At 34.9% G+C, this 14,717-nt stretch overlaps 1 protein-coding gene across 7 annotated transcripts in view; it reads left to right on the plus strand.

The window, feature by feature from the left end:
* Positions 1-14,245, plus strand: part of sv (paired box protein shaven) — a 45,926-nt gene extending 31,681 nt beyond the window's left edge. For 3 of the 7 annotated variants that reach the window (XM_002059663.4, XM_015168510.3, XM_015168511.3), the window contains 7 exons: positions 566-1,077; positions 6,266-6,351; positions 8,310-8,562; positions 8,700-8,795; positions 10,143-10,652; positions 10,930-11,037; positions 11,854-14,245. In XM_002059663.4, the coding sequence (XP_002059699.1) occupies positions 566-1,077; positions 6,266-6,351; positions 8,310-8,562; positions 8,700-8,795; positions 10,143-10,652; positions 10,930-11,037; positions 11,854-12,014 (1,726 nt within the window). In that variant the 3' untranslated portion in view covers positions 12,015-14,245. The remainder of the gene's footprint in view (positions 1-565; positions 1,078-6,265; positions 6,352-8,309; positions 8,563-8,699; positions 8,796-10,142; positions 10,653-10,929; positions 11,038-11,853) is intronic. The other 4 variants (XM_015168512.3, XM_015168513.3, XM_032434244.2 and 1 more) reach the window with 3 other exon arrangements.
* Positions 14,246-14,717: the final 472 nt, after the last annotated feature.

Here is a 14,717-nt window from a genome sequence, read left to right on the forward strand (position 1 = left end):
TAGATTATTTGATTGTTTTCAAAATGTGTTGCTGCAAAGCTCGTAAGAATTTTCAACTAGCTGCATTTAAAATTATAAATATATATTCTCGTTATGAATGAGTATATCCGTTTTGGTCTATATCTCAAAATTGTAAGAGCTGGATACAAAAAACTTGATGTGCAAGTATTGCCACATTGTGGTATAGTATGTGGATACCTACTCCATAAACTATTTTTCTCCAAAATTCAACAAAATAAAAAAATTCCTTATGTAATCTAAGTTTATGGCCAGAACATTTAAAAAAAATCAAAATGTAATTATTTGTTATTATAATTTATATTTGACTTTATTCTTTCTTTAATTCAACATCACGAATCAGACTAACGATAATTATTTATTACCAAGAATCAACATGCGTCTTATATCTTATACTACTCTCCATCTGTCTTTTGACAGTATATATAGAGACTAAGAATCAAGAAGTGGAAATGGTATCAGTCCGACACTTCCGACTACTGCAGATATACATATACATACATATATGTATTATGATTACTGGAGATGCTCTTTTCGCTCGTTTCAGAATCGTTCGTAATAAAGCAGCGGAAAAGGCAAAGCACGTACACCATCACCAGCAGCAGCAGCAGCAGCAAATGCAACCGAGCCTGAGCAACGGTCACATTGGCACTGAGAGCCTTGACAGTAGCACGGGCGCTGTCAGCGAGCAGCAAGCGCCCAGCGTCGGCAACGGCAATGGCAGCAACAACTCCAGCAGCAACAACAACAACAACACAAATACTTCAGCGTCGGTCGTTGCGCGTACAACGGGACTGGGCGCAGTTGCAGCGCAAGAAACGGGCGCTGCCGTCGGCAACAGCGCTGCGCCGCACAATGGGAACAGTAGTAATGGTAACAGTAGCGGAACAGCGAGTCAACAGGGCACAGAGCAGCGATCGTCAGGTTCGGGATATAGCATTAACGGCATTCTGGGTCTACAGCACGGCCATCATATACACAACAACAACAGCAGCACAAATAACAATAACAACAATACCTCGGATTCAAATTGCAAGCGCAAGCGAAATGAAGTTCACGGTAAGTTCCCCATTCATTTCTGTTACAAAAACAATAAATACACTGTTTATAGAGGATAGAGATAAGAATCATAAGCACACAAATATGATGAAATTCAAGATTGGGATAGCGTATTGAAAGGCGATTTATTACTATTCTTCTTCAATTCGGACAGAATAATTATTAAAATATTCTCTTTGCTCCGCCATGATGGGCTCAGATCAGTTTAAAAAATCTTGTTGAAATATTGCATGAATCCGATATTTATTTCAACTCTCTCAACTATTATATTTTGGTGTTAATATTATTTTTTATTGAAAAAGTTGGGACAAAGAATTATTGTTTTTCTATATTAAACTCTTGTTTGTTGAAGCAATTTATCATATAGCTCTATACTTTTTAAACTCTGCTAAAAGAAAGTACCCGGCGTTGAACGGGACAAATTAATAATGGTAAAATTCAAAAATTCATTGAAATCGGAATAATGAGTTTGAGGCTGATCGGAAGAAACTTTAAATTTCGCCCTAACTGACTACCTTTGACCCGCATTTATTGTCAGAGAGGGGCAAATGTTGCGAAAAGTATAAAGCACGTAAAACCTTTAACCTCAAATTTTCACTAAGGAGCTTTGAATTATTCTTAAATAAATTATTTTAAAGCAACATCAACACGAGGGTGACATCTAGAACACCCGTGAAACGAAATTAAGGTGATTTTTGAAGAAATTAGTTTAAGGCCAGTCTGATGGCATACCAAAGTTTTTGATTTTCAAAACCCCGCCCAGCGATAGCCTCCATCACATAAGCTAACTCAAGGGAAAATTTCAGCTTCCTAGCTCTTACGATCAGTCTGTCAGTCAGTTTTAAGTATAAGGATATACAAGTATTTTGTATGCATGAGTGTTTATTTCTAATACCAATCCATGCCAAGATTATTTCTTTCTATGCTACAAATTTAAATAAAACGAACGAAACGGACGGACATAGCTAGATCGACTCGGCTATTGGTGCTGATCAAGAATATATATACTTTATGGGGTCGGAGATGCTTCCCTCTGACTGTTACATACATTTCGATTTTCTACAAATACAATATACCCTTATAACCATTTTTAATGGGTATAAGGGTATAAAAACAAAAATACATACATATACATACTTAAATGTGAACTTAAGACTTAGCACAAAAATCTGTGAATCGCATTTCTACCGAGGGATTCTCGATTTGTGCGAAAAGTGTAAAACACTTTTTAAATGATTTTTGGAAAAGAATTTGAGCGTAAAACGTCACCCACCAAACTTTTCGAAAAGTGTAAAACACCCCTCAAAATGAATTTAAGCAAAAATAAAAATGAGTGAGGTCTATCGGAATGTAAACATAAAAGTTTCATACATGCGGTTCAAATTTGCCGAAACCATGTCTCAACGTATAATGCATTTATTTGAATCTATGTAACAGGCTGAAGAAACCATCCCCGACCCCATAAAGTGTATGTATATTTCTTGTCAGGATTCGTCCGTCGGTATATATGAACGCCAGGATCGCAGAACCTTTAAGAGCTAGAGACATGAAATTTTGAACATTTGTTAGGTCCTCCTAGTGTCCGCGCAGTACGAATTTGTTTCCGATATTCGATAGCTTGTCCCGCTTTCAGATAATCGATACAAATCGTTAAAAACTAGTCACGCAGCTTGACATGTAACTTCTACAATAGTATATTTATATCAAGTATCTTTTATTTTAAGCCCACCAATTCAATCCTCAGTTTAAATGCAATTGAGAATATAGAAATATTCTATTGTACAATAATTTCATCAAGATCGGTTAAGAAATACAAAAGTTATTAAAGAAAGGTTATTTTGTCTGGCCACGTAGTTGGGGAAGCTAACGCAAATTGCAAGCATTTCTGAATCACGTGCGTCTTCTTTGAATTCTATCTATGGTAAAAGAGGGTTCAGGGTATTCCTTAGTATGTAATTTCGCACTAGAGCTTCTTGTTAAATTAATTTGTTTGTATAAGAAGAAATTGTGAGCAGCTCGTCGAAGCTGTCGCCTTCAGGGCGTTACAGATTGCCTTGCATCATTTTATAGCCATCTTGAAGGGTATAAGAGCAAAAACTACATTTGCCTTAGTACACTTGCAGAGTGGATATGTCCATTTGCAATTAATTTACTTAAAATTGATGCAAGTTGAGAAATCACTACCACTTTTTACACATGTGACGATAGACACGCCTGTACACTAGCTGATTGTTGTAATCCTATCTGGAAGGGTGGAGCTCAATGCTCACACCCAGTTTCCATCCCCTAACGACAATTCGACCAGATATTCAGTTTCGTTCTGCCCGTTCTGCGGAAATCAAAATGATTTGAACAAATTTGCCACAAATTGAAGACTAAGTATCTACTACATACATTCACTTTAGGCAACTGAACGCTATTCCTTGGGGAATCGATAAGCAATCTCGAGTAAATGCACAAGTGTGAGCTACAAACGGAAGCCGTAGGTGGAAGGTCGGGGCGGGACTAGAGATGGAACTTCGTGAGGCGACTAAAAAATGCAATTAGAGAGCAGCAGCAGACTAATTGATATTGTGTCAGGAAAGTTGTGTGCAGTAAAAGCAGATCTCGACTTTCCTATATTGCAATTTTGGTAAACAACATAAATACTTGGTAAAGCAATAAATACTTTCGAGTAAAGGTAAACACGTTGACTGCTAATTTTTTGCTAATTTTCCAATTAAATAATATCTTAAATAATATAATAAACACATAAGAGGTTCTAGTCGGGAGCTGCCGACTAGGGAATACCCTGAACCCTCTTATCCAACACCATATAAATTAAAAAAAAAAAAAGTTACCTTGGAGGGTTTGAACTCGCAAGTGACCGCATTACTTGCTGTCGACTCTACTCAACAGCAAAAAAAAAATACCTCCCCCAGTAGATCGATTATCGGAAACAAACTCGATGTGCGCAGGCACTAGGAATACCTGCATCTAAAATTTCTCTAGCTCTCTAGCAATATACCCTTATGCCCATTTTTAAGGGGTTCAGGGTATAAAACCCAATAATACAATTTCTTTGACCGTATCGTTCCGTCGCTTGGTGAATTTTTTTACGTGTGCGTGTTTGAAAATGCATATTTCGTGCTCGTGTTAGTGCTGTAACTTGCCGTAGAAACTTGACTTGCGTCCATCTCTAGTCTGGAGCTGATTTAGGTTCAATTTTTTCTCGCTCTTTTATTGGTAAAGGGATCGGAATTCCTGTGTAACTACTTACAACTGTTTCGGCTATGCAATTTTTAATGAAACATCATCATTGTCTGCCGATTTTCCCGCCTACGGACGACTGTCGCCTGGGGTGCGATTTTTGTTGAATTACTGTTTGTGGGCGATTATTGAAAATGACAAGTGCGACTCGTGTTCCATTTAGAAATCCATCTGAAATGCTATGGCATTGTTATTACTTAATGGCCTCCATCACCCTATTAAGAGGCAATACGGCCCGATTCCATATCTCTTAGCGCTTCGGTCAATAAGCATCGCCTTTTTTTTTAGAGATGTTATCTCTGTGGACCAGCTTCGGGGGTTTGATGCCTTCTGGAAGCATGTGTTGCGGTTAGATGACGACCCTAATGAAGCCACAAGGAAATGTGTTCTGCTATCCCCCCTTACTTAAAATAGATTCAGCGATATGCAAATTACGGATTATATTGCCGCAAAGTGTGATTTCTGTGTCTCATCAACAAGCAGCAAAAAAAATTGAGCAGAGATATTATTCATAAAGCTTACATGTTCAGGATCACGATGACGAGTTGAGTCAATCTACATTAAATAAAACTCTTTTGTTTTTTATGTTCTAAGGTATTATGGTTTAGTCCAAATTTAAGAACTTACATTCCTATTCCGGCCCATCTCAAAAACTGTAGAAGCTAGTGACTACCGCAGGTCAAACCCATTATCAAAAAATTATTTATTAGATTCGGGTTTTTGACCATACAGATCCAAAATATTCAACGTTTAGATCTGCCCACGTTCCCCCAAAGTTGTTGTATCTTATTTTTAGGAGCTATAACCTTTTTATTAAATAAGTACACCTCTGTATGTTTTAACTCAATCATTTAACCATAAGAGTTCATAAAGATCGGAAGTTAATCGGATTCCATCTTTTATCTATGTAAACTTTTATGTTTATTAAGATATCTGACCAAACAAGACATTTATTAGTTTCACTACGTTCCGTACATTAAAGCAAAATCTTATTTACAATGGACTGTTATATCATTAAGCTGCTACAGGAACGATCGGTCGAAAATTAAGTTGTTGCATGAAAAACTTTTTTCTTTTTCAGATATCTTTATCAAACTTAATCTTATTTACATCGGACCACTATATCATATAGCTGCCATAGGAACGATCGGTCGAAATGTGGCTTCTTGCATGGAAAACTTTTTTCTTCTTCAAGATATCTTAAGCATAGTCGTCACTAACTATTTTCTCTGTGTTTCTTAGACACGCATATGAATAGGGATTACGAAAAGGTTGGGTCTGCAAGGGTATTTCATCTTCGGCGTCCTTTTTTCACGTTTTTAAACTGACATACCTAAATTACAGCCAGTCAATTCGTAAAGCACATGTTATCAAGATATTTGTTAAATTCAAGGGTGTTACGGAAATTCCAAAAGTGAAAGTCAATACGTTCCAAATAAGGCCCTATTACTCTTATTGCTTTTGAGTCATAATTGTCGCACGTGTTTTTGTTGAACTTGACTGTGTTTTTGTTGTACCAAGAAAATGGTAGCCGATAATTTATTCAAAATCGCTACAATTTTAATGGAAGCCTGCATATTAACTGGGTGCTACAATATGACATTTTAAGCCTTCTTGTTTTCGCATATAACACATTTATTCAAACATATTTGCGTCTTGGCTACTCGCAAATGCACTTATCAGGCACGTGTCCCGTCAGAAAAGAGTCCGGCGCAAATGTAACAGCCGTAATTGAATTAGCAGCAAGAGCCGGGGGTGAGAGAAAGTGGGTGATAGACGGAAGGCACATGGCTCAGATGTAAGCAGATACTGACACGAATATCAGAAAGGGATTAATCAAGTAAAACACAAGTAAATAGGCACACATTTTATTTACATAGATTACATATGCAAAATTGAAAAAATTTAAGAACAAATACATTTACATTCACTCTTTCAGATGAAAATCGGGATGTCAACATGAATTCCGAAGAGGATGTGAAGCGACAGCGTGTGGCCTACGGCGGAGATCAGATATATACAAATGTAAGTTAGATGGCAGCACTTAACACTTTTTTTTAAATATTTTATATTTAAAATTTTATAATAGAGTTGTCACTCAAATTTGTAGAGCTGTAAATGACCTGTTTACAGGCTGAAATTGTCACCTGCTTTTATAAAAGTTCAATATTATTATTGTTCAATATTAACAAGAAAGACAAAGTCGTCTTCTGGTCCGTCCGTTGTACCTCTATATATATATTATTTATCATAGCATAAGGTCTGCTATACTATATATATTCATAAAATTGTGAAGTTTAAATCCTTTACCCACAATTTTCACCCGTACAGGTGGATTTAGCGAAAATACTGAAAAAATCGAGTTTTTCGTAGTTGAGGCTAGAATTCCCCAATATGATGTTTTGGCACTTTAGATATCCTGATACTCATCCAAAACAAACTAATTTTAATACAAATTACAAAATGCGAAATGTTGATTAATATCAAAGTGTGTGGTCCGATTTTTATGAAATTTCCAGGTCGAAATTTAGCATCGGAATACGCAAGGCTAAAAATCAATTGAACTATGTTCATTTTATATTAATACATAAATATTTTATTTTGTTTAAAATTAGTCTTATATCTATAAAATGTTTAGAGAGTAAATAGCCTCTTAAGACTATTTTTTTAATGTTAGGGGAATGTGAGTTTGTGTCTAAATAGGGAAATTTATTTTGTATCAACTGGTATACTCCACCTGAACCCATCATGTGCCCAAACCGGTATGTCTGTACCTTTAATATTCAAATTAAAAGAAAAGCAAGTAAGAGGTTCTAGTCGGAGATACCCTGAACCCTCTTCTTCCAATATCAAATGCCTATATATATATTCTATTTTAGAAGCTATATGTCAAGTTTGTGACTCTAGCTCTTATTATTTACCAAAATTGCCCAAAAAACAGGATAACGATATCGATTTTTATCGATTGCTTGGAAACGGAGTAATTTAGGCACAAGGAGCACCTACATTTATAATCTCTAGCTCTTAAAGGTTTTGAGATCCTTGCGTTCATACATACGGACATACGGACGAACGGACAGACAAACGGACATGGCTAGATCAACTCGAGTATTGATGCTGATCATACTTTCTGGTCGGAGATACTTTCTGGGGTCGGAGATACTTCCTTCTGCCTGTTACATACATTTGGATTTTGCACAAATACAATATACCCCTTATACCCAATTTTAATGGGTTCAGGGTATAAAAATGGGTTTGACACAGAAATGCTGCAATAGGTTTTGACAAATAAAATAATAATTAAAAAAAAAATAAAAAAAAATGTAGATTAAAAGCAAAATACTTGAACCAAAGACAATATAAACACAATAAATTAAGGAAATAAAAGTGCAAATTTGTTGTTTTCAAATACACATTTAATTAATTAAATATTCAATTTCCTTAATTTATTTTGTATTACTTAAAAATAATAATAACTTAATTATTAATTTTAAATATAAAAAATTACATAAGTATGCATCGACTTAAAAATACATATTTTGTACGGAGCCAACTTCAGTACAAAAATTGTATTCACGTATCAACAGAAATTTGGGGTAGCTCGTGATCTGCGCTAAACAACTAAGAAAATTGTTTCTTTGCCAACCAGAGATTTTGCCAGAGCAGTGGATAACAACACATTCAAATATGCTGTTATGTATGTATGGATATTCACACGCATACAAACATAATTGCTTGCACGGCCCTCATAGAGCCGAAGCTGAGAGCAAATTCTATTTTTAACTTTTTCGTTCTCTCGGCTGTGAGAACGCAATGGAAGATTTCGTGTTCGTTCTCAATTTTCAAAAAATCAAGCTGCATAGTAGCATTTTGTTGTATGGCGTTACTCATCTTAGTGTTTATATTGTCTTTGCTTGAACCCTCTAAAATAATATTAAACGTATAAGCGAATATTGATTATTTATTTATTTAATTTATTCAAGATTTGGTCTGGAAAATGGTGCATCAAGGATGAGCACAAGCTGCTCTCTGAGCTCGGTAACTTCACAACGACCAGCACAGGTAGCACACCTGCCTATTTCGAGGCACCAAATGGATACTCGACGAGCACAATATCCTGTGCAGGAGTTGGGAGTGCTGTGGGGGGGAACGACTCGTCCATGATGTACGACAGCATAGCCTCAATATCCCAGGGACAGAGCACGCTGTACACGCCGCCCATAGGACCCTCAATCGGTTAGTAAATGCGAAAAGAAACAAATTAATTTTACTCTTGACAACAGTCAAATTATTATTATTATTATTATTTTTATTTTTGCATTTTTATCGTATTTTATAATTTTAATTGTGCACATTTCTTGACAAAACTATAGGCGGCAGTTCTTTGACGCCCCTAATGCCTTTAAGCTTGCAAGACATGAAATTCAGTGCAAATAATCAGGAGCCAACCATTTCGCCCTTTTACACAGGTAAGGCATTGCCCACAGCAATTGCTAAAGGCTACAAGCATTTATCCCAGCTCAAGTTCAAAGAAAAATAAGGGTACAATAGCGAAGAAATGATGAACAATTAATAATGGCACCCAGCCGAGACGAGTTTTCTTTTATTAGATATATGTTTAAAATAGGTTAAAATAGGTTTATCTGAAGCTACGGTCAAAACAAATATTAATATATATTTATTTATTTATCGATCTATTTATCTATTTATTTCTTTATTTATTTATATTATTTATTAATATATTTATTCATTTATATATTTATTTTTTTTTTATTTATTATTATTATTTTTTATTTATTTATTTTTTGTTTTTATTTTATTTATTTACTTATTTATTTATTAATTTATTAATTAATTTATATATTTATTACTTTATTAATATATTTATTCATTTATATATTTACCTATTTATTTAATTATCGTTTTATTTATTAACTATTATTTTTTATTTATTTTTTTATTTATCTATTTATTTATATATCTATTTTGTTATTCATTTATTCATTTATTTTTTATTTAATTAATCAATTATTTTTTTATTTATTTATATATATATCTATTTATTTATATATTTACTTATTAATAATCGACGAGGGTCTCCCAATTATTCAATACATCAAATTATTAAAATGAAATGCTAAAAGTCTATTTAGAATTCACAAATTTTCTAATGTATATATCGGCTATTTATTGTATTATTTAAGAGAATACAATAAATAGCTGACCGGTAAGCAATGCCGCCTACTCATAGCTGTAAATGGTCAGTGAGTTCCCGATATCCGAGATATCCAGAAAGCAACGATTTTATTGCCTTAAATATGTGCCTGCCATATCGAATCGAATCAGTGCAATTTAAATCGGGTCTATTGATCGGTTCTTTCAGACGGAAAGCTTTAAAGGCTATTGATATTAAATTGAAACTATATAAAAATAGGTAGAAGTATTTTTTATTGGTTTGATCTTCGCCAAAATCAAATTTGTGTCAAATTTGTGACGTTCATTGGCCAAAAGAAGCAGAAAAGAGGTTCTGGACTCGCCATCTGCGGCCATTTTGGAAATCAGGCGCGAAGAGGTCAAGGTTCATTATTGGGAACAAAGTGAGAAACTGGTTAACTGAAGGTAACCAGAATTCATACTCGGAAAATAAAAAATTAAATTGAATTCTATATTATAAAGTTAGATCTTATTTTATTGAAAAATGACTACAGAGCCGGAGAGAAAATAGAATCGATTTTTATAGTCTTGTCGAACTGTTTTGAGCGTAATTATTTAGATTTGAGATAAATGAAACTAAATGATTGATGCCTTCTGATTAGCAATTGCCATCGAGAACGGCAATTACCCGACAATAACAAGCTTGGATAACACCAATAACCCGGCGGTGGTACGTGTTAACGATGCAAGTCCCGGCAATTGCAATAATTCGCCGAGCTTGGCGCCAATAAGAAATGAACAAAGCGAGCCGAGTGTAGATAATCTAAAGGACTCGGTCCATGATGTGGCTAGAGATGAGAATGCCAACAATAAAAGCCTGCGCAATGATTTGGGCAAGCAGCGTGGGATCAACCATGTGGACAACCTCCACCTTTCCATTGCTCACCTTATGCCCGAACCAGTTCCAGTTCCAGTTCCAGTTCCAGTTCCGGATCACCAGCAGCAGCAACTATCGAGCAATGGAAACGCCAATACCTCATCTTCTCTGATAGTCCCGCAGGCGAATGCGAATAGCTCCTCCTCTCTCGAGGCAGGACGTCCTGATGTCGATTATAGCACGGCTATATATGCCACGCCCACAATGCTACCCAGTTTTAGCCACTACTCCGCAGGCAAGTTGTCCTCCTCTCGTCTCTCGCACTCCTGGCAATCTCTCAGCACAATACTTGGTGGTGGCACTTAAGGTTTCTTTGCCTACAGTCTATAATATATCTAAGGCTCATCAGGCATATTCAAATTGCAAAGTTTTAAGATAGAAATGTTCGCATCTTTATTTACATATATGTTGTTTAATTTGTTTGCATAATATGTTATACTTTTCTTTGGTTTCAATATGGTTTTCATTAGCTTACACATATGATATTAATCAATCGAATTATTCTCTTGCAGCGTGCGGATCGGTAGTGCCCAGTGCGGATTACGCCTACAGTCCCGCCTATACACAATATGGCGGCACCTACGGATCTTACAGCTACGGTACTAGCAGCGGCCTAATAAGTAAGTGGCCAGTCGTACTTCTCCGACTGAGCGCCGTGCAGAGCACAGAGCTTTCTTTGCAATTATTCTAGCTGCCTTCAATAGATATGTATATATATATATATATAAATATATTTATATATTGGCGGCTATAGGCCGGCCTTGCACGTGGTACGTGTTCTAAAAAAGCTTTGAATATAATTTTAAAACTAATCGGACGGTAAACAAACAATTTTTTGAAAAACCGCCAATTCTTATGTAGAGTTCTGAAAATGAAATTGAAGCAAATCGGACCAATCTTAAAACTTCACCAAAAAAGTCGTTGAATCTTTGGAATAAATTTATGATAAGAAAATTTGAACAAATATCTTTGAAATTGAGTTTAAGACTAATCGAATGATAAACAAAAAAATGTCATACAAACGTTTTTCGCAATTTTCCACACTTGCATGTATGAACGCAAGGATCTCAGAACATATTAAAGCTAGGACTTGAAATTTGATGTGTAGGTCCTCCAAGCGCCTGCGCAGCACAAGTTTGTTTTCGATACTCGATAACTTGCCCTGTTTCTAAGTAATCGATTAAAATCTATATCAAAATCGTGCTTTTAGAGAAAATGTCGAGTTTCTATTTGGTCTCTATCTATATTGTAGTTTAAAATTTTGATGCTTTATAGATCCACTTACCTATTAATGGTACCCAAGAAAATATATATATTATATTATAGGGTCGTGAATGAATATCCGTGCAATGGCATTAGCTCATATTACCTATTATAGCCTTTTCCCTTCCAAAAAGACGAATTCTAAACTAACTTGAAATATTTATCCCCTTTAGACTCATCGTACTACTATGAAGGCGGCCAGAATCAGGCGTCCCTCAACCAGGATTTACGATCCCCGCTTGCCGCGACCAGGGCCAACTCCCTGGTCTCCGCCGCATCGCCGACGGGCAGTGCGTGCACAAAGTCGGAAACTTCAGATATATTTCTTGTTTAGTGTGGCAGCAGAAGGTAACAACAATTATTATTCATCGACCAATCATTAGAGTGCCGGATGGATATTCGTAAAAGCAGACACTGGCAAAAAACTGGAAAAACAAGGAGCGTTTAAATTTAACAACTGTTCCAAAGAAACACACATATATAGCATGTACTTAAAGGTATTTATCTAAAAGTAGGCGAGCAAAGAAAAGCAACAAGTCTGCTGGTTTTCGAATTGAAGATGAACTGAACTCAACGAGAACAATTCTCATACATTAGTTTATTTGCATTTAAAAATTGATGGGTAGGTATTGCATTTTGAGATAATGAGCAGCAAACGATACTTCAACCAGACCTTAACATCCTAATATGTATTAATAATTATTAAGATTACCAAATAATATATCAACTAAGAACGTTGCAGTCGAATGTTGAATGCCGACTCAATACTCGGTTCACATCGAAATTGCCGATTAAATCAGTCGAAACGAGCAAGAGTTCTAGCTCTAGACGGGTGTGCCTAATTAGGAGATACCTTGTACCCTGAACCCTAAACCCTGGAATCTGGCCCCTAAAATTGTTTTTATATTTAATCGCAACGTTTTTCATTTTCATTTCCTTTTTCTTTTTTGTTTATTTCTAATACGATTTATTACAAGAGGTTAGAGGAATCCAAAATTAGTAAATCCTATTACCATGTCGCCAATTCAATTTTTGATTCAATATTTTAAGAATGCCGGATAAATCAAAAGAATCGAATAAGAAGGGCTATCTTCGGCACGCCAAAGATTAAATACCCTTGGAGACCTAACCTTTGCATAAACCTCAAGAAGCACAATGAAAACAGCATATGCCGAATATGGTTAAGATATCTTGTAAAACATAATGGTTTTCCATGCAAGAATCTACTTTTCTTGAAAAACAAAAAGGTTTTTTTAATGGCAGCTACATGATATAGTGGACCGATCTTAATAGGATTTTGCATATATATGAGGAGCATAGTAAAACTAATAAATGTTAAGTTTGGTCAAGGTATCTTGAGAAACAAAAAAATATCCATACAACAACTTAATTTTTGACCAATTATAGTGGCAGCTATATCACATAGTGGTCCGATACAGCCATTTCCGACGTATGCATTGGGTGTAACAGAAAGAGAAACTACTGCAAAGTTTCGTGACAATAGTTTTAAAACTTAGACGCAAGTTCGCATAGAAACAGACAGACTGGCAGACGGAAATGGCTATGTCAACTAAGCTGGTGATACTGAACAAGAATATATATATTTATTGGTTCGGCAATGTCTCCTTCCATGCATTACACATTTCGGGCAGTGTATAAATTTGATAAGCTTGTTCTGCATATGGTTTTATTTGTAAGTTTTAGGAATTGTACCTTCCGACATTTTACTGAAGATTATATATACCTAATGCTTCCTTCTGATTGGTTAATTTGCATAAAAAACAATGTATACTTTTTATTTTACCGGTTTTCAATGGGCTAAGGGTACTCGAACTCTTCTATACTGTGAATTTTGGCTAATATCGATTCTTACATTTTGTGAACCTAGTAGTATAATACATTAACTGGAAACGAGTATATGTACTCAAATGTTTTATTGTAGCGAAATATAATAATAAATAATTAAATTCCACTTCTTAATAAGATAAAAATTGAAACCAAAATCTCTAGCAAGAGAAACTCAACCAAAAACTATGTATGCAAGTTTTACGAAAACTTTTAAAATATGTAATTTATGTGCTAGGCTAAGATTTAGATTTATATTATACATATATCAAATTTACGTGCATAATTATAATAATTACCTATATGTATGTACATATGTTAAAATTGTACATAGTGATCGTATAAAAGAATGTTATTTTAATTATTACATACTTATTTTAAAGGCAACAAAAGAAATCATATAATCATATTTCATCCAAGAATGTCCAAGTATACCTTTCGACGAGCACTAAAAATACGATTTAAACAAAATAAATAAATTGGTTGGCAAAACTTAAATTTGAATTTATACATATTATTTACACGAACACCCACAAAATAATAATTTTCGTGCTGGTGATACATCGAACTGTATTTGTACTCGTTAATGTAATTCGTTGATGTAAATAGAATGTAAGAAAGCACAAACCAAATTCTGTATAAATACATTCATACACAGTAAATACTATTCAAATACAAACTAAAGCAAAATACATAAGAACATATTTAATACATTAAATATAATTTCGAAATCAATGCAAGAGAGCTCTGCGCGACTTGGAAATATCCTTTAACCAGTACCAAACTTCCATTGCACAGACTCTAAATGATTTTTTCTATACTCAAAAACTATTCGCCCGATCTCTTCTATATCAGAAATATGGTCCGATGCTTATGAGAATTCGCATAAATAGGAGGATGGGGGATACCTTGAACTTTCTTTTACAAACTCACCAAATTCAGGTCGCACTAAGAACTTGTTTGCTTTGGGAGTAATAAGTACAAATACATTTATGTACACAAAAAGGTATCCCCAAGAGGTTTTGGACACGTTATCAACCGGAACTACTTGGCATCACCTCTGCTCAACAACCATACCAGCAATTTATTGTCGATCTTGATGAAATTTTAGCAGTAAATTTAATTGTGCGATGGACAATTGCTTAATTGTGGTCTAAATCATTGGGTAGCTCAGAATGATTCATTTATTTGA

This window comes from Drosophila virilis, chromosome 6 (assembly GCF_030788295.1).
Source record: "Drosophila virilis strain 15010-1051.87 chromosome 6, Dvir_AGI_RSII-ME, whole genome shotgun sequence".
NCBI lineage: Eukaryota > Metazoa > Arthropoda > Insecta > Diptera > Drosophilidae > Drosophila > Drosophila virilis.